The 27962-nt window shown below is 36.4% G+C and overlaps 1 protein-coding gene across 2 annotated transcripts in view; it reads right to left on the bottom strand.

Annotated features, from left to right (window-relative positions):
• USP9X (ubiquitin specific peptidase 9 X-linked) overlaps nt 1–27962 on the bottom strand; it is a 106581-nt gene that overhangs the window by 18509 nt on the left and 60110 nt on the right. The window contains exons 17-33 of one of the 2 annotated variants that reach the window (XM_062000162.1): nt 26517–26612; nt 24732–24943; nt 22184–22424; nt 21825–21974; nt 21607–21727; nt 21152–21282; nt 20615–20893; nt 17781–17906; nt 15310–15435; nt 12774–12940; nt 7059–7167; nt 6340–6486; nt 6073–6219; nt 5020–5242; nt 2443–2663; nt 1858–2048; nt 1276–1449 (exon numbers count right to left, since the gene is read on the bottom strand). In XM_062000162.1, coding sequence (XP_061856146.1) covers nt 1276–1449; nt 1858–2048; nt 2443–2663; nt 5020–5242; nt 6073–6219; nt 6340–6486; nt 7059–7167; nt 12774–12940; nt 15310–15435; nt 17781–17906; nt 20615–20893; nt 21152–21282; nt 21607–21727; nt 21825–21974; nt 22184–22424; nt 24732–24943; nt 26517–26612 — 2861 coding nt within the window. The remainder of the gene's footprint in view (nt 1–1275; nt 1450–1857; nt 2049–2442; nt 2664–5019; nt 5243–6072; nt 6220–6339; nt 6487–7058; nt 7168–12773; nt 12941–15309; nt 15436–17780; nt 17907–20614; nt 20894–21151; nt 21283–21606; nt 21728–21824; nt 21975–22183; nt 22425–24731; nt 24944–26516; nt 26613–27962) is intronic. The other variant, XM_062000169.1, reaches the window with a different exon arrangement.

The following is a 27962-nucleotide window of genomic DNA, read 5'->3' as shown; positions in this document are numbered from 1 at the left end:
CTACAATCAGGGTAACATTTTTTTTTACTATGAAGTGCAATTATGTAAATCCAGCAGAGTTCCAAAAAGATAGGTAATACTTCAGGATAGGAAGTATTAATCAGGAATATCAGGAATGAATGGTAACTCATGTTGCTTCACATCTGTATCTTCCATTAAATTACCCATTGCACATAAAATAAAGCCTGCGCTTCCATTTTATCTTGTCATATTTCAAATTACTTCTGGCCATACATTTTACCCCACGAAATTTAAGATCTTCCACTTGTAAGTTCTTCTAATTCACACATGAGCTCAAGTGAAGTTGAAAGATTACCACAATAAAACTGATTTGTATCCGTGTTCTGTCCTGTGTTTTAATTGCTAATTGAAGGATAATCGAACACATTGACTTTCGCAATATAGAGAATTTGCAATGGTAATATGCAAAGAGATCTGAATCATTTACAAATCATACACAATCTGAAAAATGAAGTGAACAGCACGAAGACAAATTGTTGGTGATAGAAAATTTAAAACAACAATAAAAAAAGCCAACTGTTGAAAAAGAATAAGTCTATCACTAGGTCACCTTGAATCTTGCACACAACTTTCCTCATCCACCCCAAAAATGATACAGAAGAGAAAAAATCTGGAGAAGTACAACCGTAAAATGTCTAATTCTTTTTCTTCACTAAGTATTCATCACTGACCACCATCATCAAGAGAGTGGGCTACAGACTTTCAGACTATCAGTCTGATTTGGTATGAGTGGTTTTTTTACATATCTACCTATATGAAGCTCAATTTCAGTATTTCCATTTTAAGTTAATTAAAGAGCTTAAGAAATACCTCCCGAATTGCCAAACCATTACAGCTTACACAGTGAACATGAACAGAGTTTCACTCACAGGAATTAAAGACTGATACTTGGGTAAGCTCTATGTACACACTAGAGAAGATAGTAACAGCTGTTTGTCATGTTCTGTAATTTTATACACTGCATTTGGTCCCTAAGTTGTTTTCACTTTTCATATGAAAACATGTATCTCCTCCTCTGACCAACAGATAAAGTTTCAAATACAATCTGCTAAGAAGCAGCAACTTAATCAAATACTTCAGGACACTTGAAGACAAATTAATGTTAAGGCTGAAGGAAAAACAAGGTAGGAAATTCTATTAGCTTTAAAAAAAACCTAAACCCCACAAAAAATCCACTCAAGACACTTTACTGATTTTTGTAAGGATACAAACAAACATTGTTTTCTTTAAGAAAGAGGAATTTTTAACACTTACCGATGTGGGCATCCTTGACAAATCTTCTGATCAGCAAACGATCCTCCTAAAACTTTACTTAACATTGCTGGATGGCCCAAAGCTTTTAAAGCTTCATCTAAACTGTCCACCAAGGAATTAAAAAATTCTAAAGCATCATGTTGCTCACGCAGATTTACAGGTTCACCCCAAAGTCTGAAAATAAAACCACATTCTTGTCAATATTTTTTGTTTTGTTTTCTAGTATTTTTTCTTGAAAAAATATTATCCAATATATTAATCCTTCTCTCTTACTGCGAAAAACGATTTACTGGTTTGTGATGTCCTGTTACTCTGTCCCTGAAATCTACCAGAAAGTAAAAACAAGCTTTTGTGTGTAACTTCATACCTAATTCAAAGTCTCAAAATCAAGGTCAAGAACTGCCAGAATTCAAAATAACCATCATGCTGTAAACTTTGTTTTATGAAATGGTGTAAAGGTAGGATAATAGAGACAATGCTGTACAAGTTCTGTTAATATAAACTTAACGTCACTGTCACCTCTAGTTTTGCTGCACTTCAGTGGTCCAGTGAACAGACATCAATATTAAATTTTCTGTTTACCTAAATTGTTTCCAAAACCCTCTTGGAACGTAGTACTGTAGCCTGGAAGCTGCTAAATGACCAAAAATTACTTGGAGATGCCTCAGAACTCCAATATTGTACTCTTTTCTGTCTTCTGTTTTACTCAGTGCTGGTTTGTCTTCATACTGATGTGGATAACCAAATACATCATCTCGTGGGTCAACATTGCTCTGAAAAGCAAAGGAATATGAGTGCAATTAACTTTGATACACAGTTATCTCTTAGCTAGCTGTATCCCTTGTTTTATTTGCAAACTAAGGTGTTTCACGTTCTCATCTGAAGTAACAAATAATGTCTTTATATCCATCAACAGAGTTCTAGTGGTAGAAGTGATTTAGAGTGCTTTCAAGTACAAATACACAAAAAGGAAGTTTTCCAACCCTGCTACTTGGATCTCTTGAACTACTTCTCTGGCAACGAGCCCGTTTAATTTAAGAAATATGCTATAGTCCCCATTGTTAGCAGTGGAAAGCAAAGCGACTAGTAACATTTCTCATAGCCTTTCCTTAAAAAAAAAAGAATTGTAATTTAAAAGACAAGCAAGGTAAACATAATCAAATTTACCTCATTGTCCTGCTTTTCATCCCCAGACATGTCATCGTCTACATCACTGCCTGTGCCTTCAATTGCCAGAATCCCGTTCCTGATGGCTGGAATCATGTACAGCTGCTGAATGACAGAGTTCATGTAACAAGTGGCACCAGCATTTTTCAGTCCTACAAATCCCTTTGGCGGTCGAGGCCCAACAGGTGGCAGATATTCCCATTCTGTAAGCGCTTCACAAGCTAATGAAAAGAGCAGAATGTGAATAGAAAACTGTTTTGTTATAAAAGAATTAGATCATCAATGCAGTACAAGGAGCAGTTGCGTAAAAGCAGTATTAAGTCTGCATTGCACTGCTGTTTAATAAAACAAATGTTCCACCAGAAAACGTAACTGCTAAAATTAACACAACTTTTATGAACAATAATACTGTTTGTAATCTTAACAGTACATCACGTTCTTCTATTGCATAACTAAAAAGGTGTCCAGACAAAAATTCGGACTATTTATATATCAAACAAAAGGACTTCTCTCAATATCAGCAAGTTTCTTAGCTGAAGAATTCAGCTGAACGAATCTAGAATATATAAGCAATTTATAAGCTTTTCACAAATTTATAATCCTATTAAAATATCAATATTTCACTTGTGTCTCACTTTTCCTCACCAGGATGGGAGACAGCATTATCTAAAACTGTCTACGTGATGTGATAGGTTGTTCAGAGTACATTTACGATCACAGTCTTTCTGCACTAACATGTTCTGTGCTTTTAACACAGTCAATTCCAATGTCAAGGAAAAGTAAGAGAGCACATATATCTACAAGCAAGCTTTACTTGGTATATGAAACACACAGCATGCACAGTTCATACATGTGTTCTCTCTTCCATCTGACATACCATGTATATCTGGTGTTCTGTTGTGCTTATCAAATACTTGAGTGGAAGAAGATGCCATAAAATCATTCTAATTGTGAGGTGATAAGAAATACACTACTTCCCAATAGAAGAGAGTGAAGAAAAAGCATCAGGCAGGGAGAAAAACCATAAAGCTGACCTTTTCATTTGATCATGTGAGATGGAACCAAACAGGAAGAGACTGAAAAACCACAAATGACTCATTGATACCACCAACTGGGCAAGTAGCACTGCCATGGTGAAAGGCAGCAGATGAGTCCAACTATGCGATATTATTTCTAGTTGCTTATAGTTTTGCTAAACCCTGCAAGTTTCAACATTCTGTTAAATCACAGAATGGTTTGGGCTAGAAAGGACCTTTAAAGATCATCCAGTCAAAATCCCTGTCATGGGCAGGGACACTTTGCTCAGGCTACTCAAAGTCTCATCCTACCTGACCTTAACACTTAAAACAATGAGGCATCCACAATCTCTCTGGGCAATTTATTCCAGTGCCTCACTACCCTTTGCATAAGCAATTTCTTTCTCATGTCCCATCTAAATCTACTCTCTTTCAGTTTAAAATTATTGACCCTTTTCATGTCACTTCAGACTCTGGTAAAAAAAAAAAAACAAACCTCTCTCCATCTCTCTTATTGGCTTCTTTTACGCATTGAAAGGCTACAATAAGGTCTCATCAGAAATCTCTTCTCCAGGCTGAACAACCCCAACTCTCCCAGTCTTTCTTGCCTTACAAGCTTTAGTTTGCCTGGTTTGGGTTTTTCTTTGTTGTTGTGGTCTTTTTTTGTCTGTGGTTGGGGTTTTTTTGGGGGAAGGTGGTATTTGGATTATTGTTTTCTCTGTTAATATTACAACCAAAATGGTTTAGCTATCCCATTTAGGGTTGCAGAAAATATGTTCCTGTTTCTTTTTAAGAAGGTCTGTCGAGTCTGACATGCTTTTTATCAGTAACAAAATCTATTTTAAGTATGAGCCTTTGCCATCGTTCTGAAAATTAGCCCAAATTTCATTTGATTGTTGGCTTTTGAAATCCTAACATTTGCAAGTTTTTGTACATACAGCTACGATCTTTCTCCAGCGAGAAGGAGAAAGTTCTTCAAGTGCAGAGTTGTGCTGAGACAAGGCCAAAATCGAGAGAACAAACATCTGAGAAAGGACTATGACAAGCAAAGAATGAGTATAGAACTAAAAGGGGAAAAAAGGAGAGTGGACCTGTGTCTGTGTGCAGACAATGATGACAAATTAGGTGAACAACCAAGAGACTGGCACTAAAACTAAGCCAAAGATACCTGATGAGGTTCTGGGATTGGCTAAGCAGAGCCTGAAACGATGAGACAAAAGTAGAAGATACAGACAGAATGAGGATCTCGGGAGCTGGTATAGACAAAAGGGAATAGCCACAGATCAAGGTAGGAAGGGTCAGACTTCAAGTGACAGGGGCTGGAACTTGGATGTAACCACATAATGCAAGTCACTGTATTTACTGCATAAAGAACAAATAAAGGCTACACTGACAAGCTTTTCTACTTTTTGACAGCCTGATTTTGCAATACTAAAAGCAGTCACAAAGAAACCACAAACTAAAAACACTGAGCATCTACTTCAGTTCACAATATAACCAAAATCTATACACAATATATATATTAGAAAGTAGAAAATAGAGAATTAAAAATATTACATACTAGTGATGGCTGTACCTATGTAATACATTTCAGTCAAGGTGTCTACTATCTGTTTGAGATTTCGCACACATCCAACTGCTAGTGCAACTAGTAGCTCAAAGCCAGCATTAATAGTAGCTGGTGAACTACAGACTGGTATGGCCTGCTCAGCAGGCAATTCTCCATTTCTCATGTATTGTAGATAAACATTGGATGCTGGAAAGATGAAATCATCTATCAACTCCTAAGGAAAAAAAAAAGAAAAGATGAAAGAAATTCATCTGTTACCATAGAAATGCACACTGTTTTATAACAGAGTAAGAGTTATTACATAAATAACTGAGAACTAGAACAGCACTTAACCCCCCCCTCAAGAATTAAAACAGACCAATATCATAATGAGCTTTTAAATTTAGAGCAGAATAACTCCATTTTAAATTGGTTCCCTGCAAACCCAGTCCCCTTCCAAGTTAAAAATAAACCTTGATTATTCTTGATTGGTAAAAATTTTCTTTTGCCAAACCAGTATTATCTACAAAGCTCTTTATCAATTAGTGCTGAAAAAACCCAGCATTCCTCCTGTATAATGTCAGAGTTATAAAGAAAACATGTCTGATGAAAGAGATGCTTAAGATGTCATGTGTTTGTTAAAACCTGCCATAAACATTAATAGCACTAACTAAGAACATGTGGAGAAAAGACAATACAAGGGTAATGAAAGAAAGCAGTCAAGTACAGGACTACCCTGTATCTAGCTCAGCATCTTTGTGTGGTCTTTGCCAAGCTTTGGAATAAGAGCTCACCAGGCCACAGCAACTCCATACGCAGTGGTCCCGAAGAAGCAGCACATTAAATACTCTTATGAATGAAACATGCATTTAAAAAAAAAAAACTATTTTGAAAGAAAACGTTTCACTCCAATTAGAAGCCCTTGTCTAACAGTACATTGACGCCTTTAATGATTACAGATCACAAGATGCAAAGCTTCTTTTCACCTATTTATAGCTAAAAAACCCCAAATCAAACCCAAACCAAAACACCCCAAATTCCGTATGTCAAAAAACCTGAACTTACTTTAATGAGATTAGCACCTCCTTTTTCACAACCAATATGGTATTTCTTCTCTGGTGTCTGGAATGCTAACAACTCTTTTGTTACTCCAAGGTGACCCTCCAAGATAGTTTCTTCGACACCTGTTTCCCCTGTTCTTTTTACTTCATCCTGCCATTTAAGAGAATGTTAAGATACTCTAAATAATATGCATTTACCAAACTTGACGGTGTATTTTACAACAAAGCAGCAAAAAAACTGATTATCCAAATAAATTGATTCTAAACTTACCCTAATCCTCTTCAGCCAGTCAATTTCATTATTGAGAAGAACTTCAGCATTGGGTACATTAATATTACTGTTGTAAGCATAGTTAAGAAGATGTCTTAAGAGTGTGAAGTAGTCTCCAGAATGCTTAGCTCGCTCTCTTGCAGTACTCTATGTAAAACAAAACCAAACAATACATAATTCATACATGCTTCTACTTACAGTACAACGCTAACGTGTTTTCCCTAACACTAGCAGTAAATATAGAAGAAGTGTAAGGTAATTCTTAGCTTTTTAAAGATTTACAATTGTATTTAGTTATTAATTAATGACTTCTGGATTATTTTAGTAGCAATTTCTATACCTATATAGGAAACAAACAGTGAAGTGATCGTATGTTGAAGAGAACTATAAGCATGCAGAACTGCAAAGCCCTGACAGGCCCAGTAAAAGAAGGAAGTAACTGTAGGTATCTAACCTGCTAATGATTTTTACTTGAAGGTTTAGCATTCACTGAAGGTGCATATATTAAAGCTTATCGTTCATATTCTTAGAAAACACACAAAAAATCCCTTTCTCCTTCATCTAACTCAAATAGAAGTTAACTGTGCTTCTTGCCTACAAGTCACAAGGAATCTATATTTTAGTGACTGATATTAATAGCAATTTGCCTTTTCTTGCAGCTATTTTGTCTTACTACTGTTTACAGAAATTCACATTTCTGTAAAACTCTAAAAACTTACCCCTAGAACAGTAAACAGCAGGGTAATGAAGAAAAGGAGAGGTCTCTGTCCCATGCAACACCTGGTAGCCATTAAAAAGAATTGCTCCTGTGCCATCTGACGAACAGTTCTGAAAAGCATTTAACAGAAAAATTTAATTCAAACTCCTTATTCAAAAATCCCAATTAAAAAAACCCCAATTAAACTGGTGCCATTTCTGCACATCATCTAAGAAACAGGAGTATGTTAATTATTGACTATCCATAATATTGTTTCTCCTCACAGTAAAATTTTAGACACATGAATTGCTATTACAAATCCTGTCCCATAAATCAAATATTTAAAGGTAAAAAGAACCTTATCAGCAGCTAACCACTAAACCGGCACAACTGCCAGCAAATATTGCATGCCACAACAACCAGTTCGCAGTCCTAAGTTTTTTTCTAATCAAGCACCAGTAGTGCCAGTAAGACAAAAAGAAAGCTACTGTAGTAAAACCGCTCTTATGTAACATTACAGCAATTTGCTGAGCATCTATGAAGTAATCAAAATTTATCACTACTCAGAAACGAGAAAAGATGACTTCCTGAAAATTCAAGTGGCTAAAATTAAAGGAAGTTTTATATCTAAGAACATAAGCTAACTACTGCAATAATGTGGGAATGGATAAGCTTAAGAAAAAAAAAAAGGCAAACTCCGTCCTTTCAAGTTGCAAGACTGATTCTCTGAGTATATATCTTGTAGAACCTGTTTGAACTAAATCTGTCTAGGTGGGGAGAGAATACAAATTAATGTTGTGCTTTATGAAATTATCTCAACATATAAAAGGAACTGAATTTTGTAGTGTCTCTCTGGTGTGAGCATTAATTGTTTTCTGCCCATGAAGTCACTGTGGAAAACACATGAAAGAATCCTATTTCCTTTTGAGCTCTTTCACGTGTGGTTAACTGTGCAAAGACATGCAAGAATGACCATGATGTCAGGGTGAAGATGCACTTAGCTGAGCACTCTGTCTCTGGTATATACCTAGGAAAGTGCACAAGAAGTGGGAAACGTAGTGGCACTTCTCCAGAAAGTGTTCTCAGCTTCTAATAATTTGTGGCTCAGGAAGACTACCAAAGCAGTATTTCACAGCCCTCACTAAACAAATTCACGAAACAACCTCTCAAACTATTTCCAAACTGAAGACTTATATATACTGCTTAAAAGTTAAGCTCAAAAAGTTCTTGTACAAAGAATGGCTGTTCTCTATTCTCCCTTCACCACTTAAGGTCTCTGTGGTATTCTCCTCCCATCATTTATCTCTTCTCTATACAAAGTGCCCCAAGCTATTCAGCTGTGCCTCAGATGGAAGCAATTTCAGAGCTTTGATCTCCCATGTCACCCTTCTCTGATCTTTGCAAGTTCTACTACAATGCTTTGAGTTGCAGAAGACTGGGGAGTGGAGGGGATCTGTTTTGTTCTTAATAACAATCGACATTTTACAAGATCTGACTGCTGAGCTGACGTTTTCATAAAACTTCTCACAGAAATTTCATTAAGATGAAACCCTTCAACTGTGTGGGACCCATCACATTGATACTCCTCAGGTTCACGCACTTAAAGGCAAAACGAAATAGATAAAGGTGGTATTCTCCTATAGTGAGAAACATGAACAAGGAAACATATACTTTACACTTATGTCTGCATGGAGTATTTGAACAGAAGTATTTTATTTTTGTGAGGCTATAACAATCTAAGAACTCTTGAGGAATCATAAAAGGGATATATCTGCCTGATCACAGGCATTTAGTGCCTTGTTAGACACCCTGACCCCACAACAGAGTTGATAGATAAGCCAGGAGTTGTATGAGGAACACTCACACCCAGTCAAACAGCCAGAATGCCTCCATTAGGGCAAGCAGCCTGTATCTTATTGGGATCTCCAAGATCACAGAACTACAGAATCTTAAGGGTTGGAAGGGACCTTGAAAGATCACCTAGTCCAAACCCCTGCCAGAGCAGGACCTTCTAGAGTAGGTCACACAGAAACTCGTCCAGGTGGGTTTGGAATGTCCCCCAGAGAAGGAGACTCCACAACCAACCCATCTGGGCAGCCTGTGCCAGTGCTCCCTCACCCTCACAGTGAAGAAGTTTCTCCTTATGTTTCTTTGTAACCTCTTATGTTCCACCTTGTACCCATTACCCCTTGTCCTATTACTGGACATCACTGAGAAGAGCCTGTCTCCATCCTCCTGACACCTGCCCTTTATGTATTTGTAAATATTAACAAGATCACCCCTCAGTCTCCTCCAAGCTGAAGAGCCCCAGCTCCCTCAGCCTTTCATCATGAGGGAGATGCTCCATTCCCTTCATCATCTTCGTGACCCTGCACTGAACTCTCTCCAGCAGCTAATTGTCCTGGAACTGAGGGTCTCAGAACTGGACACAATATTCCAGATGTGGTCTCATGAGTGCAGAGTAGAAGGGGAGAAGAACTTCTCTCAACCTACAGTCCTTCTAATACACCCCAGGTCATTGGCCTTCTTTGCCATGAGGGCACATTGGTGGTTCATGCTTATCCTGCTGTCCACCATGACCCCCAGGTCCCTTTCCCCCTGTACTACTCTCTAAGAGTTCATTCCCCAATCTGTATGGGTATATGGGGTTATTCTTTCCCAGATGCAAGACTCTACACTTGCTCTTACTGAGTATCAGTAGGTTTCTCTCCACCCAACTCTCCAGCCTGGCTTTACATGGCAGTAAGAATTTTATGTTTACTTGGACCACCAAACACTTGACAACCACCAGGAGAATACTTCTGGGTTCCAGGATCATTTAGGACTACCTACTGTTGACTAAGTCAGTCTTGTATTCAGGGGTTACCACTATAAAATTAATTAACTTAGAGAGCAAGAACTGTTCTAGTATTTAGGATAAAACATTTTGCATACTGTTACTCAAACTATAGGTAGCATGGTTACGTCCCATATGATCTTAATCTCTGAAAGAAACAAACAAAACCCACCAATCCATCAGATCTTTTCCGAAAATATCACATTTGAGACATCTGAACTTCATCATCTTGTCTTTTATGGTGAACCAACAACACTTTCTCATATGCATATTTTTGTTCACATTGTTCTCTGACTGAGGATAGGAGATTAGCGAACAATAGTTGAAAATGGAAGGACATTCAGAACTCTGTCTGGTATTTGCTAAAACTTCTCTGCACTGTAAACACTAATTAGTTTCCACGTGAATTCAGAAGAGGAACTTCTTTTTTTAGCTTACTTCAACTTCACCATCTTCATTTTCAAAGCAGTCTTCCATTTCTACTCATGTTTAGTGCTATTCTATCACATAATAATAAACAGTTGCATTCTAAGGGAGGTTACCATATATATGAGAAGTTTTACAAGCATGTGAGAGAAAAGAGCTCAATTGTTAGTTTCTTGTATTGGCAATACCTAGTGGAAAAATAAAGCAGAGATAACCGAAGTAGACTGCTGCTCTGTCTACTTGGAGAAGAGAAGCCCTTCAAAATGTTATCCCCTTGGACAAAAAAAATTAAACTAACTCCAATGTTAATGCTGCTCTTATTTTTAAAGGGCAAAAAGCTAATGTACCTAGGGATGCAAGCCACTGCTGTTCAGACTTGGGCTGACATGCCAACAGAACATGTGGCAAGAGATGCACCAGCCTGGGGATGTATCTAGCTTCTTCCATTATTTCACAAAGAAAAGTCAACTATTCAACAGGCATAGCAATGTCAGTTCAAGATCAAAACTCAGTCAACAAAGCTCTGATCAGCAAGAAGAGTAACCAGTGGAAGAGACTGGCAAAAGTGCGTCAGATATTCCCATTTGTAAATCAAGACTCTAGATTTTTCCAAAAAGACACTCTACTTCCATCACAAACTGTGTTAGTCAAGAACCTGCACAATGAAATTCAGAGACTAAATTGCTTAAGATCTATAGATTATAAGTTCACAATTTGAACCAATAGTTCTCTTCAAGGAAATAGGACTAAACCAGAAAAATCCTCTCAAAGAGCATCTATAGTTTTCAAATGTTACTGAAATACAAACACATGCTGGTTAACACTGGAGAAAGGTAATTTGAATTTCAAATATAATGAAATAAGGTCAGGTAACTACAGTGAAATTCATTACAAAAATTGTCACCCACTACTTATACAATTAAGATCATGTAAATAGCCACAAATCTGATAAACCTGCAGATCCACATTAAAAAAATCAAAGGATGGGGCAGCACTGACACTTGCCCATGCTGTACTGGTACTCCAACTTTGAAATGTGTCCAGTATATACTTACCGTCAAAATAGTAACTTGCTATCAACCATTAACAGTTTTAAAAATAAAATCTAGTGATTTCTTACTCATCAGCCTTGAAAATTGCCAAAAATAGTGAGAGACAGCTTGTTTCATTTAATGTGTAAAATTACGAGATACATTTGTCATCATGTTTTCTTAAACTTCTCTAACTTAAGTGATAACAACAAGCTTCAGTGAAGCTGAAAATTCAACATCCTATACCACTGGTTGTAAACTAACAAAGCCTATGACATTCTGGTAATAGCACTCTACAGTTTCACCAACATGTGCAAATAGATGATTGTGAAGAGATGCTCTCTGATGACACTACTGACCCTTTTGTTACGGTGAATATTCCTGAATGTAAGACTTTTTAACCTGTTTTAACTAGAAAAGTAAACCAATAAAAACAGTGCTGAAATTCTGACCCCATACATCTGAGCATGCCACAATTTGACTCCATTTACAATGTACTGAAAGGATTAGACAACTTCACTAATTTCTAATCTGTGTCATTTCTCAAAGAAAAGTTAAAAAAAACCAAACATGTAAGGACAGCAGAGATCTCACAAAACTAGAATTAATTATTTAGTAACAGTTCAGAACAACAGTAACCAAATTTAATAACAACATACAAAGCTTTTCCACCTGGATGGCTTCTAAAACTACACACCCCAGTATTTCACATAAACATTTCTGAAGGGGTAACAGTACAAGATATGCATCATACAGCATGATGCTGTATTGTGCAGATGCTAAGGAGATCAATAGCTTAAAAAGAACAAGAAATCCCTGAACTCTATAGCAGGGCAGCAGGGCAACTGAACCACAAAATTCTTGGCAGTTCCTGATGGTTTTCTGTCCATCTGTCCCCCAACAATGCACAAGGCTTTCTCTGGTGTGACAGCTCTACGTAAAATGCGCAAGTCATGTGAAGAGTCATATATGTACCACTCCAACCTAAGAAAACCAGATTAAATATTACCTTCCCCTCCTCTCCTAAAATTGCTACTACTATATCTTTACTTACCAGAAAAAACACCAGGAAACCTCTGTACCTAAGTTACTTAAATACTCTAAGGTAGTGAATAGTCACATAATTTCTGAAAAACATAAAGTATCTATCATTTTATTCTAAATATGTTTTCTAAAGCCATGGGTAGCACATTATCAGGCATCCACCTGGCTTGACAATATCCTCTTTACGAGTACAAAGAAGATGGGACTGATATGGCTACCACTTTAGGATAGGTATCCAAATCACAGATTTATACTGCTAAAAAATAAATTAAGACAAACTGAAGAAAAAAAAAAAAACCCAAAACACTGAGAAACTCACTGTTGTGCATTTAGGCTTTATATTATTTTACAGTTAAAAAATAATGTATGTGAAAAATACCACCCCATCACCAAAACTTACTTGCTGTGACAGTGCAATAGCAAATCAATGATAAATGTCTGCCATGCCTTTTCTTTACTGAGTGCATCCAGTGCCGTTGGAATCAAAGCAAAACACAGGGTCATCACCTCCAATGCTTCACAGCAAACTTGTTCATCCTCTGCATCTGGTTCATTTCCTGCATTGGTCTGGGAAATAAACAAGAGAGCCCAAGTGGGTAAAAACATTCCAAGAAAACCAACTGATTCCAAGCTATATACTCTAAATATAAATGCAAACATTATGATATATAAATGAAAACATCAATTTGTACACTAAGTTATTATCAGTGCCACATATTTTCTGCACTCCACTTAGACATGATTCAAAGTACTACGCAGGACGACCTTAACTTTTAGTACTGTGTTCCTCAAAGGAGTATTCCAAGCACGAACTTAGGAGCCAGAAGTTAAATCGGAAGCTTGTAGGCAAAAGTGACATGAGTTTACACTGTTGGGGTTTTTTTTTTCCTGGCATTTGGGTTCTGTTTGTTTGCTCGTTTTTATTTTAAAATAAGATGTTTTTCTGGAGTTGAAAGACTTGGAAACAGTTACGATTCAAACAAAGAAAGGCTGTATTGCAGTGTAATTCTTTAAGAAGTCCAGTTTTACAAATGTTTGATACTCACAACTTATTAGACCAAATGCTTCTTAACACTGCTAGAATTTATTCAGCACTTCATTATTTTTCAGAAACAATAAACAGCCAAACCAAATTTCAAGCATAGTTGCTGTGGTGATTTTTGAAATAGGAAAGGACAATTTTTCTAATTAGCACATACATCACCCTTTCAATTAACCACTTGAATCAAGTGAGTTAATTTTGGTACATTTTCCCAAATGAGAAGAACAGCAAGCTCTCTCCTCCATCTAAGCCAAAATTAATTAGCCTGAAGAAGTCCTGAAGAAACTGAATGTGAACAGGTTTCAGTCTTCATCAGTAATCATGGCTGCAGGTCAGCAACATTAGAGGCATAAAATAAGTATTTGTTTTATAGATGGAAAGGTATTAAGATTAAGTAGGCAAAAAGACAGGATGACAATGCAGAAGAGATAACTAATTGCAAACAGCCACAAAACGTACGTAGGCAAAACAAACAGAAGCAATATGTCTCAGTCTCGCAACAGACACTATTTTATTATTGCAGAACAGCTAAAAATCAGAGGCAGTTACTACCACTGCAGTAGGAGAATGTGGTAATTCTGACACATCTCAAGATATGAAAGTAAAAGCAGAACACTTTCAACAAGTTCAGGACGGCACCTATTCTGCAATGAAGCCCTATTTAGACAAGAAAGTTATTTCTGCACGGATGCAGGGATCTATTAGAAAGGCTACGTGTATTTTATACTCAATGAAGTACTTTCCTACACTTGGAAAGCAAGACAGGTCTGTATAAGCAGCATATTTGTAGTTATTTCAGATGGATACAGACCTCTTTTGAGGTAGTAAGGAAATGGTAGTTTGTCACACACAGTCGTCTTCTACCACTGAGAAGACTCCCATAGCAGATTTTTTTTGTGGTAGAAGAGACTCTATAAAAGTTATGCTCTCAGAATGACCTATCCTGACTTTAAAGGTTAATTGCATTTGCCAGTTAAGTTCAGAAGCTTCTTAAAGTGCTCACAGCATTCTTTCAGGAGTCTTTCTTGATTGAACTACGCTGAACTGTCTCTAAACAACATTCTTCTTAGTTGCCTTTGATGTTTTAGCAATCTTGACATTATTCTTCATTCCTCAAAACTTAAGTCTGCTTTTGTTTTTAAACTAACATTTAATGATCAATCTCTACCCCATAGACTTTGCAAAATGCTCCTAAGACCTGCGTTAAAAGTCTAAGGTTTAGTGGTCAACTTAAAAACCTGAAGGCATGTGTCTTAAAACACTTTTTTCCCCTAAGCCAGTGTTTGCCAGTCACTGGTACATTTAACCTTTAGAAAACATCATAGGAGTTACTTCCTTTCATCTATAACCAAAAGCAATTCTCTTAAATTGAGAATCTGTCTCTTCTTGTCTCATATTCCTCTATTTTCACACCACCTTCCTCTCAATGTTAAGAAAGTGTACTTTCTTCCGTCATATTACTTCTGCAATTTCTTCCCTTTAATTTCTATTTCTATTTCTCTTTTACCTAGAATAAATGAAATGCAGATGTTATTACAAATGTCTGCATAAGTGTCAATATGAAAAAAAAAGGAAAAAAACCCTTTGAAGAACAATTGACAATGTACAGCTTGAATTTCACCTATTGTAATGTTTCCATTGTTTACAGAACTGGTTCATTTTTTTAACAGACACCACATTCAAGCTACAATTCGCTAAGTACTGAGAAAAGGAACCTAGAATAGAAAATTAAACTGTGGTATGACAACTGAATTTATGAGACTCTGATACACATCATCGCCAAGACACCTACCCTAAAAGGTCATCGTACTCTAAGTCTTACCTGGTTGACACTCTTCCCTTTTGTAAAGAAAGGAACAGTCATCTAGAAAATAAAATACTTGAGAATTCTTACCTTTTCATAGATTTTACTTATTTCTTCATTTGAGCTGAAAACCAGCTGAACTGACCCACAGCCTGATGCCCAAACAATTTTTTGTACTGCCCTAATAACACAGATATCAGGGATGTATTTTGAAGCCTGAAAAAAAAGAGAAATAAACCAAAGCAACATTAAAATGCAGCTGCAAATGATGATTCTAAATTATCACAAATGTAATTTTTAGGTTATCTATGAAGTAACAAATAATTTTTCCTTTAATAGAAAACAAAAATCTTGAAAAGCTCTTTATTTATGTAATACTTCATTTCTTCATAGAAAGTAGCATGTGTGTTAGATACATTACAAAAATCTTAAATTGCAATGCTACAAGTACCAGGAATTACAATAAAGTGAGTATTTTTTATAAATAACCAGCAACTCCTTGAGTAAGATTTAGCAGAAACTACCAATTTCCATGCTAAAACAATCTTGATTTGGGGGAAAAAAAAAAATCACCAAGCATGCATCTGGAAGGCAGCTAGCCCCTCAAGTAATGTAACAAGTAGGAGTTATTTTAGGGTTTGTCCTTGCCATGATATTTTGTGCAAGCTGACAGTTATCTAAACTAACGCTTAGTAAGTATGTGATTACTATATACCTGGATTGTTCTACATTCAAGTTGTACAGCATTTAAAATTAGTGAGAACACAGGTTATGTATCTTATGGTCTGAGTTAACATCTAATAGTTTCTCCTGATATATATACACACACACACACACACACACATATATATATATATACACGTTACAAAAACTTGCTACAACTACCATTATTATAGTTTGCATGAACTTTAAAAACAACTCTGGACTTATCTGGAGTAACATTTTCAAAGCAGAACTGTCAAAAATTTAGGCAATCTTTAAAAGCAGATTATAGACATCTCAAAAATTTCAAATTTCATTTTTCTGACTAAATAAATTAAAAAACTCTAAGAAGATTAACTAGCTAGCTGTCTCAAGAAACCTGAACAATGTACATTCCTGCTACTGACATGGACACTAATAGTAGATACAAGAAAAATAATAGGTATTTCACCTTTGTCACAAGCAAATCGTCCTTCCACTAAAAGCACCACAAGAAAAAAAAGTCACACAGAAAAAGAATTATTTAAAAAAATATCAAATATCTCTGTAGATTTATAATCTTACACATAATCTGAAGTTTTATAATCATAAATATAGGGTTTTTTAAAAAAGTGAAAGGTTTCTTTCCGTGGTGTAGTTTTTTTGTCTGGCTATAAAGAATCATGTCAGATTTTTCTTCTCCAAGAATGGAGGGTCCGTTGAGAAGACTGACCATCAAAGCATTGAAAGAAAAAAAACCCATCTTTGAAAAGTAAACTACAACATGTACGTAATTAAGATCTACAGCAGTTCTCAGTTTCAGAAAATTACAGACAAAAGCAGCAATACTGTTTAAGGAAATCAGATTTTGTTTGCTTGGATGTGCCCGATGAAAGAAAAGTTATTTATTTATTAGAAGTCCGCCAAAATGAAAAAGGCACAATTAAAAACCTTTCTTCATACCTCACCTCAAAAAACGATTTGTGGAAGTAATTTAAGTAAATCAGAGTTAAATGGCTGATTTTAGACATATGTCCATCTATGGATGCAATACCACCACTAATTCAAAGCAGATGGTTCAGCCTTGCAGTCAACTAAATTGTACTTTCTTCAGACACTGCTCTTTGTGCAGAAGTAGTGTACTTTTCAACATCAAGATGGTAATACAAGACTAGTTTTATTTACATAGCTCAGAAATGTTTTGGGGATAGATTTGCAGAGATTCTATACAGTCCAGAAAAACAATAAGCACTGCTTTCACACTAGAAACTGAGGGATCCCGATTCACCATGGAAGAGGAAGTTGAAGTAGTTCCAAACTTAGCTTCTGCTGAATTCAGCAAATTCAAGTGGCCTTTAGTCATGCCATACAGTACCATACACATAAGACTATTACATTTGCAAAGCACATTTTTAACCCTACTGAGCTCCACAATCAAATTTTTCACTTAAAGGTCAAAAAAGAAGAAAGTATCACAAAACCTCTTTGAAAATATGCATTAATTTCTTTAAATCTATTACTCCAAATGTCTGAAGTTCTAAGTGTAACAATATCCATGATCTATTCAAGAGCTTGTACAGACCTGCCTAGTTCACTTAAGCCTCTTCATGCTATGAAAAACTGTATTTCATAATTGCACATGGAGCAAAGAATCAAATACTTCTAGTTACTTAACAGATGATGAACCTGATCTAGGTGGACCTGCTTCTGCAGGGGTGTTGGACTAGATATCTCTAAAGGTCCCTTCCAACCCTACCATTCTATGATTCTATGATTTTAGAAGGAAAATCCATGTCTTACAAAGCAGTATTTTATTTTCAAATAAAATAATGACACCACCAGGGAAAAAAAGAAGATGATACAGAAAGGAATTCACTAACCTCATCAGATATTTGCTGTGCAAGACGGATTGCTACATTTCTTAGCATGCATTCAGAAGTTGGATTAGGAATGTTTTGTAGGGCATTTTGTAGCACCACTGCCTGATCATGCGTAGCCTGGTTTATCTGGAAGAAAGTATTTCTTATATTTTTATACGGAAAAAAAGAGAGTGTGATTAAGTTACCTGGTAAAGTTTAGTAAAAGTAGATAGGAAGGAAGACTTGGAAGGAAAACTACTTACCAAAAGTGCAAACACCAAGAAAAATCAACCCATTCATTTTTAAATAGATACCATCACATCTGAAGACTTTAAGCTACAGTGTAGGATCAGAGAGTACAAGTAGTTCAGACAAGAGGCACTTGACTGACATTGCTTAGGTTTGGGGGTTTGTTTATTGATCAGATTATTTTGAGTTAATAGAATGTTTAGAATCACAACGCCTCCTTCCCTTTATGTTGATGCAGGAAAGAAAGAGTTTGCTAAAACAATGGGTCTCCCTCTGGATTAGCTAATAATGTCCAGACAGAACACGGCTGCAGTATTCATCAGAGTGAAGCACGTTTAAACATTCGGATTAAAGCACTACTGAAGAATTCTGTTCTGAATTATCCCTTCTATTTTTTTAATCATACGTTCACAACAGGAACAACAGCAATATAAGATTTTATCTTTTCTCTATTGGTTTGAGCATAGAGTTCCTCCTCCTTGCTCTGACAGAACTTCATAGTTTTGAACTAAATCTGAAATTACTGTTTACTTCCCATAGACAAACTTGCTTGAAAAGACCATGATGCTGTGGTTACAAGATAAAATTTCTTGTATAAGACTTTCTTCACTTTCTAGTACCACTTCATTCAAAAATTGGGTTAAAGCACTGCTCGAAAGACACACTGTGAAATTGTTCTGCAATACCTGGCGCTGGTTGTATCCCTTTGGTCTGTTACCTGCACTAAGACAATCGATTTGGGGAGCAAAACTACAGAACTCCCATTGAAGACTAATAGTGCTACCAGAACAGTCAATCAGCTGCCGGAAGTGGGCTGTAAATGATCAAACACAATATACATGGAGGCAAATCATGATCTATGTACCAGAATATTATGCTTTGCAACATGATTGATTCAATTTTATATGAAAGCAAGGAAGAAAATAAAAATTTAACAAGTCCTAATGACAGCAGCAGACTGGGAACTGGAAGACCACAGGCACACAACCTTGGTTACCACATTTTCTTAAGCACTGACGGAGTGCCAAGAGAGAAAGTTATGCTGTGGTACATAAGCTTTAGATAAGACAGATGAAAGGTATTTAGAAATCACACCTTCAAACCAAGGTGTAAGCATACTGGTGCTGCAGCAATCAATTTTATCAAAACAAAGTCCTTCAAAAAGATGACTATGATAGCAAGAATAACTTTTTTTTCCAAGAAATCCATTAATAATGAAGTCAGATGTTTGTAACACCAAACAATGAATGTTAGCAGTCATGGACAAATGTTACCACCTGCTAAGCAGTTAGTATAAATAGCTTTCAAAAAGCACTTCAAGACTCAACTGATCTTATCTGTGTTCCAAACTGCCTTTTGAATACTTGTTGTAAGAAAGTAGGGCAGTAAAATTTACTCATTTTAAATAGACGAAGGATAGGATGGCAAACATATTTGCTTTAAGATGTTTCTATAACATTCTAACATGAGATGTGAAAGAGATCTTCGTCTCTTTGTAATCATGAAGGGTTTTTATTTCCTTGAAAAAAGAATGAATTATCTAGGTGAACCTGCTTCTGCAGGGGGGTTGGACTAGATGATCTCTAAAAGTCCCTTCCAACCTCTAAACAGAATAGGTATTTATTTTTCAGACTTAAGGAGAATGTACTTTGCTGCTTCACAGATGGATGGTAGTAAATATTCTTGAAGCACTCTGAAGTGAGGCCTTAAATGTATCCTTGAGTATAGGTTGATAGCTCAAGCAGATATTTGGGACAAAACATCAAAAAAAAAAAAAAAGCCAGAAAAAAATCCATAAAACCCTTCAAACAAAATAAAAAAGTAGGTGGAATACCTGGAAGAAAATGAAGGATAGCAACAAATTTTAATTTTTGTTGTCTATTCTGTATGTCTACTGTAAGAGGGCAGAAATAAAATCTTAACCCACAACACAATTGTCCAGATGTAGAAAGACTCTCTAGTCTTATTAAATACACATAACATCTACTACTACAGACATGAGAGATCACAGTTCAGAATACCTGTGCTATACACCTTTCCTTTCCAGCTCTGTGAAATCTTAGGGTAGTATATCTTTCAACTATCACCACTTAACTTTCCAATGTACACAGCTGTTCTCTGTAAGAATTTTCTACAACAGACAGAATTAAGAATCCAGCAAGCCAAGGACTTCTTTTTGTATAGAAAAAGGGCTGGCACAACTCGGTCTCATATCTATTCTTTTACGCTCTAATCATCAATAGGAGACAGAAGAAACTCTGAGGCAGATCCTTCAACAGCCTCAAGAGCTCAAAAGATTCACAGTTCACATTTATGGGGTAGATATATTTGAAAATTGAAAGCTAACTGTACTGAGAATCATGAAAACCATTAAAAATCATATATAGAGCAAGTGAAACTCACAACTAACTTTTGTACAGTCAGAAGGAAGCAGGATTTTAGTATGTTGATCTCTTTAACAGAATCAACATTATCAGAAAGTATCTTGAGTTCTTGACATGCAACTCACTAAATGGGATTGTCAATGTAGAGAAGACAGATATTGCAGCAGACAATATAAAAACCAGAATACGTTGTTATTTAGCAGCAAGGAAGATTTACATTACCGGTGAAATTGTACTTGTGCCTTCCACAACTGGCTGACAAGCTTCTGCCACAGCTCGAACATGGCCATATCCAATTGCTGTTAGCAATAATTTAGCTATTTTTAGAGCGTTAAGGTAGGCACCTCTTCGAGTTTCCATATCTGCATTTGGCAGAAAGTTATTTCTGGTCAGCATGCTCAATACAAGAGGCAAACCACCACTTTTTAAGAAATTGTATTGGAAGTCACTGGCATCTTCTCCCAGAGGTGCACTGGCAGGCATCAACAAGGCATAGACTACCTGTAGAACAAAATACAAAATTAACTAACAGAAATGCACTAGCTTGAATACAGATGATTTAAAGTGAGACTATGTTGGAATCTACTTAAGTAATGCTTTAACAGCATTGGCCATTAATGAGTTTATTCCAGGAAATTTTTAAGTATTTCCAAATTATTTCAAACCAAAATTAGATCTCAGGCTTCTGTAAGGTTACAGAAAGGATTGCTAATGGGAGAGACAAAGATTTTTTTCAAGAACAAACAAAGAATCACAAACCTCTGTGAGATACAGCACTTGTGAGGCAGAAGGACCAAAGAAGAGAGAATCAAGGGATGGACTAAGGCTACTTTCCCCAAGTTTTGCATGATCTAAACAAATAGCTCTCAGTTTCTCAACCATAGTGTTATCTGCAATAGAAACACAAATTATAAACATTTTGTAACAGAAGTACTTGAGAACAAGCCAGTAGTACTTACAATTATAAATCTGAAAAGTTTTAAGTGTACCCAAGAAGTTGCAAAAACCGTAACAGCCAAGATCAACTACGTGTGTTTGGTTACAATAATTTCAATCAGTACAAAAGTGATCCTACTATTAATGCAGCACTACAAAACCACTTCAAAATATGCTTCTCCCTGTTTTCACTGCATTTCACTGTCATCTTTATATAACAGGTGAGAAAATATTATACAGGCCATTGCAAGAGCAACTAGGATAAAATTAAGTTTTACCTGGTGGCATGAGCTTCATAAGAACACGTGCTCCATCTCTAAGAGGTGGCATATTTAGGCTACTGCCCAAGTCCGCAACTTGCCAAAGAAAAGAGATGTATCGAGGATGCAGTGACATGATCTTAAAATAAGTGAATGGAAAAAAACACATAAAAATCATTAGAGACAAATTAGAGGTTAAAAATGCTTTTAAACTGTTCATTTCAGAATATACTTACCACTCCAGGTAAACAGCTTTCAACCTCTGGATTTGGACCATCACTGTAGTGATTGCCATGGTTGCCCGGAGAACCAGTTGAAGAGTCAGAAGAACTATCAGGACTTGAGGGCATATTAGAATTTATCTGTGTCAGCTTAGCCGTAATTAGCTGAAAAACATAATCATAATTTTAATACTATGCAAAAATGAAGATTCTTTACTAAATAAGCACCTGATACAATGTCAATGGCATAACAAAAGGAAGAAGAATGAAATTATTTCACAAGAATAAGTGACCCCATGCATGGTATTTTTCATGCATTTAAAAAAGGGAAGGGACACTTGAATTCACATAAATAATCAAGTTGCGACACTTACCGTTTTATCTTTGAGATTCAATTGCCCAATTAATTTTCTGTCATCTGCAGGGTCCACCAGCTCACCACCAATGAACAGCTCTACTTTTGTGTGTGCACTATTGGCTTTAATACGATTGAGAATACAACGCCGTACTTGACCAATTGTGTCGTTTGTGTGAGACCAAATATCCAAATCTTCCACTTGTCGGCCTTGGTTTGGAAAACGAACTACTAGTGTGATATGTTTACCACGAAAAGCTCTGAAAAGAAATGAACCAGATAAAATTTTTTGCACTCATGAAATAAATTAGTTTGCAAATAGTTAAAGGCTTTTGACACTGTCTCCCATAACATCCTCATCAGAAAGCTCAAGCAGTATCGCTTGGATGAGTGGACAGTGAGGTGGATCGAGAGCTGGCTGAATGACAGAGCCCAGAGGATGGTGATCAATGGCACAGAATCAAGTTGGAGGCCTGTGGCCAGTGGAGTTCCACAGGGATCAGTTCTGGGGCTAGTCTTGCTCAAAATCTTCATCAACGACCTGGATGAGGGGACAGAGGGTATCCTCAGCTAGTTTGCTGATGACATCAAACTGGGAGGACTGGCTGATTCCCCAGAAGGCTGTGCTGCCATTCAGCGGGATCTCAACCTTCTTGAGAGTTGGGCAGAGAGGAACCTCATGAGGTTCAACAAGGACAAGTGCAGAGTCCTGCACCTGGGGAGGAACAACCCCATGCACCAGTACAGGCTGGGGGTTGACCTGCTGGATAGGAGCTCTGCAGAGAGTGACCTGGGAATCCTGGTTGATAACAAACTAAACATAAGCCAGCAATGTGCCCTTGTGGCCAAGAAGGCCAATGGCATCCTGGGATGCATCAAGAAGAGTGTGGCCAGCAGGTCGATGGAGGTTCTTCTCCCCCTCTACTCTGCCCTGGTGAGGCCTCATCTGTAGTCCTGTGTCCAGTTCTGGGCTCCTCAGCTCAAGAGGGTCAGGGAACTGCTGGAGAGAGTCCAGCACAGGGCCACCAAGGTGATCAGGGGATTGGAGCATCTTCCTTATGAGGAAATGCTGTGGGAACTAGGTCTGTTTAGTCTGGAGAAGAGGAGATTTAGGGGAGATCTTATTAATATTCATAAATATCTAAAGGGTGAGTGTCAGGAGGTTGGGACATCCCTTTTTTCTATAGTAGATAGTAACAGGACAAGGGGTAACGGGATGAAGCTGGAACACAAAAAGTTCCACTTAAATGTAAGAAAAAACTATTTCACTGTTCAGGTGAGGGAGCCCTGGCACAGGCTGCCCAGAGGGGCTGTGGAGTCTTCTTCCTTGGAGGTCTTCAAGACCCACCTGGACATGTTCCTATGTGACCTGATCTAGGTGAACTTGCTTCTGCAGGGGGGTGTGGACTAGATGATCTCTAAAGTTCCCTTCCAACCCCTACCGTTCTATGATTCTTATATGAAATATTTATACACGGTGATATACTCCAGCATGAGACTTTGAAAGCCTCAGCGATTGTGCAAACATAACATACAGTGGATGCTTTCAAGAAGCCCAGCTCTGCACAAATGCATTAAACATATGGTCAACTTGACAGTCAACTTTATGCATAAACATATGGTCAACTTTACAGCTTAAGAACACCGACAGAATTTTAAGAAGGCTCTTACTAAGTTTTAGATGTTTTCTCTGGCTTTTAATTTTCTGATCAAAATGTGAAAATTATGCTTAATCACACTGGCAACTATGTTTTGCTCTTTTAGGCAGAATAACTTAGCTTTGAATACCTCAAAAATCATAAAAAGCCATCAGGTCACCAAGTCTTAATGTCTTCTGTCAAAAGCTGTTAGAAGTTTTGTATTCAAATTAATTCTGATTTTGAAAATCAGAATGCTTTAAAATAATTTGAAGAAGTAAAAAAGGAAGATATATTTTCACAATATCAGTTATCACTGTTTGCACAACAGCAGGGAACTCTTTAGGAAAGATGTGCCCATCATTAGGAAAGAAGTTCAACAAACTAATCCTATGTAACAAAAGAAGGCAAAAATTCCTCACAAAAGCTCTGAGCTAACAAGACCTGTGAAAAAAGTCTAGTTTAATAATCAGCCCATGTTAAAAAGATGTACCCGCAATCAACAATACAATTTAGAACTAATCAATCAATATATGTAATAAAAATGTGGTACGAGCACTGCAAATTACTGACACATCACTAAACACCAGCAATCTGTTCAATTGTCTTAAGAAAAAGGGCATTTAAAATAACGGGACAACAAACCTCCACCATGACTAAAAATATGTTAGCTGCATCATAAAACCATAGCAATCTTAGTGCATTTCTAACGTATTTTTGAGATTTTCTTCCCACAGAAACCAGATACTAACATTTGAATGTTGAAACAGTTTTCAACTTTCCTTTCTCAGGAAATAAAATACTTTGTGAAAATATCTACATAACATTTGATTTAAGTGTTTTGGTTTTATTTGTACCAACCACAGAATTAAAGAAGGAGTAGCTAAGACTTAAGAAATTAAAAGCATAATAATGCATTTTCACACATACCTTGACATAGGTAGAATAGTTCTCTCTTCGTGGTAATCACTGTCACATTCATTTATATACTCTCTTAAAACAGTCAACACTCTCACCATTCGTATTGCTTCTTGTCTTGCACAATTGATACTGTCTTTATCTCCATCCAACACACATAAGGTATCATAGGAGGCTTTTAGACGATCAAAACAGGACTGAATGAAGTCTTCATGAATCACTACCTAATTATATAAAAAATGGGTGCAATTACAAGAAATATTAAAACACATATTTTTATCAGGTTAAGCCATGGGTAGAAGTAAAAAAATAAAAAGCCAACCAAAAGCCAACACAGAATTGGTTAAGTTACTCTATAAAGCTGTTTTATTACACTTTAGAATAAAATCCCATTGATTAATAGCGCTAACTCATTGTGTGCTTTAAAAATTTTGCACATCAGTAGCTGTAACTGTACAGTACACCCTTGCACTTAAAACAGAAAAAGCGAAAATTTCCATAGAGAACACTAAATTAGACTTTCTCTTATTCATTTCATTATACTATCTTAAGGAACCTCTAGCTTACAATTTAGTAAATGTTCACTTACTTTACACTAAGAGCAATCACAGAACATCTGCAGACTAACAGATTAGCTATACTCTCTCCTTTAAAATCACGTAACCCCACTGCAGACACACTCTTTTCTTGTGCAAGCTTAGAAATGGACTTTGAGCTAGATTCACTGTAACGGCAGCTGCAGCAAATCTCTTCCTTCTGCCTGGTATCTAACATTCCCTTGCTCCTGACCTAGATTGACATATAGCATCACTGTAAAAAGTTTTCGGTGTCTCCTGATAATACAGTAGATAGACATTAACAGTCATGGCTATGGCACTAAAGCACAGTCCAGTAGTCAATTTTTTTAAAGGCAGCTGAAGAGCAGAGGAATTCCCAGCACACTAGAACAAAATACTTGTGTGTGTCAGGCAAATCCAAGACTCCTGGAAGTGTCTGATACAACCATGTGCAGATGGACAGATCTATGCAAGCTTACTAAGTCCATACCTACAGCAAGAAAGAAGCATACAGCCCATTTGCCACTACAGCGAGATATAGCTTCAATGGCTGTACCTAGACTAGTTGTGCTTTATCTAGTAGACTATAAAAGTGGTTTTGAAGACAAGTATGAAAATTGGAATTTTAAGAAATACAACTGGTAAGCTACCAATTGGAAATTGTCTGGAGGGCAATATTCTACCTCAAGTTTCTGAAATCCTAACAGTTCATTTCCTTTGACCTTTCAGAAACTCATTATCTTGTCTCTGTCAGTTGAAACACAGCTCCCAGCAAATACTAACACAGGTTGGTATCTGAGTTCAGTTGCTAGAGTTCAGTTTGACCATTACATAGAAACTCTGTGACCCTTTATAAGGGATAAGACATTAAAAAAGATTAGATTACCTTGTGAAAACATTCAACAGATTCATCCAGTGAATGCACTAGTACAAATAAGTACCACAATTGGAAGTTCAACAAAAGGCTTACCTAAGTATATGATATGAACTATTTTCCAAGTAGAAAAAATAAATATAATATATCAATCTGATATGGAAAAACTGTCAGGGTTCAGTCTGCAAATATCACAAAAAACTCTTAATTCTGCATGTACAAGAATGTGATAACTGGACTTGGGAGTACACTCTCCAAAATATGAAAAAAACCTTTCAAATACAAAACTATCACCAAATTGAATTTGATCTCTATTTTTCTATCATATTGTATTCCAGTTTTCTTGTTTCTTGTTAATTTTTTTACCTGATTAACTTGTAACCTGGGGCCAAGATTTGTATAGATCTCTTTAAGAAGATCTATTGCTCTGTTTGCGATGTCGTCATTTCCCTGAATCACAACCTAGTATAATTAAAAAAAAAAAAGAACACCTTTAAACATTCTAGTACAAAATTTAAACCCAAAACAACTACACAAATATCAACACCATAGTACAGGCTAATTATTTTATGAAGCAAAAGTGACTACAATACTTAGTTACAAAATACAACTGATACAACTTATATAATTACCTTTAGTGTAAGTAAAAATTACCTAGTTTAAAGGAGTTCAGAGTTAAAATAGGCTGCTTCTTTATAAACAGAATAAAAGTAATATTTATATATTTATCTTCACATTACATTTCCATCTTCACTAGTTTCAGAGAACAAACCAACTACTTTTTTTCTCATGCTTTATCAACCTACATCACCAAAGACTTAAAACCAGTATTTAAGTGGTTACAAGCAGGTGGAAGGGGGACAGGCAAATGAGTTCTGTTTCTAACCTGGAAATCTAAATTTTAATTACTAGCCACTTTCTCTGAAAGCAGCCTTTACAGACAATCCTTGTAGGGTACTGAGCTGAAAATTCATGAGTTCTGTTGTGTTGCCTAGTGTCAGGGCAGATCCAGTTAGGTCGATTCACAACTAAAATGTGACCATTATGTGGGCACTTTGTACACAAACACTGCATGAAAACTTGTTTATGTAGAAACTGTAATCTGCTTTGGTTTTAATTGCTATCACCATGATTAATATGCGTAACTCTTCAACAAGCCACAAACAAAATTACTTAAGACTGTTGCCATAAATAAGAGTATGTTTTTAAAAACATAGACATGATAATCATGCCACAGCACGCTACTGTGGGTTCTAATGGAGTTCATGAAACTAAAAATACTCTGAAAAAAGTAATTATAAAATTAGATATCGATATGTTTCACCAATAGATGTGGCAAGCTTCAGAAAGTCACAATTCTCCTAGTGAAAAAACTGTAACCCATGTTTAGACAAAAGGTTGTGGATATAAGAGAAAGAATCAGACCACTGATCACTTCATCTAATTTAGAACCACTTCAGTCTACCCTACTGGAATGAATGACATAAACTAGCTATGAAGTGCACAAAACAAGTTTAATGAGCATGTGAGAGAGAAAGAAACCTACAGATAATTCACCTGGATCAATCTTTTCTTCTTCAACAGTTTAGGTAAATTTTTAATCTCATGTGCATACACAAAAATACTTGGTATTTCAAATAACCTTCCATTAAACATCAGTCTGCAAAGTTACCAACTTCTTACTTGCTGGGAAGATAGTGGAGTCAATGTCCATGCATTTAGTTTGAAAAAATAGCTTTTTGTAATTTCAGTCTATAACTACTGAACTACACACATTCCTAAAAACATAAAAAGAGACTGAAAAAGACTTAG

Source organism: Colius striatus, chromosome 1 (genome assembly GCF_028858725.1).
Source record: "Colius striatus isolate bColStr4 chromosome 1, bColStr4.1.hap1, whole genome shotgun sequence".
NCBI lineage: Eukaryota > Metazoa > Chordata > Aves > Coliiformes > Coliidae > Colius > Colius striatus.
Note: the sequence above shows the minus strand (reverse complement) of the source record. Positions and strands in the feature narration are given on the sequence as shown.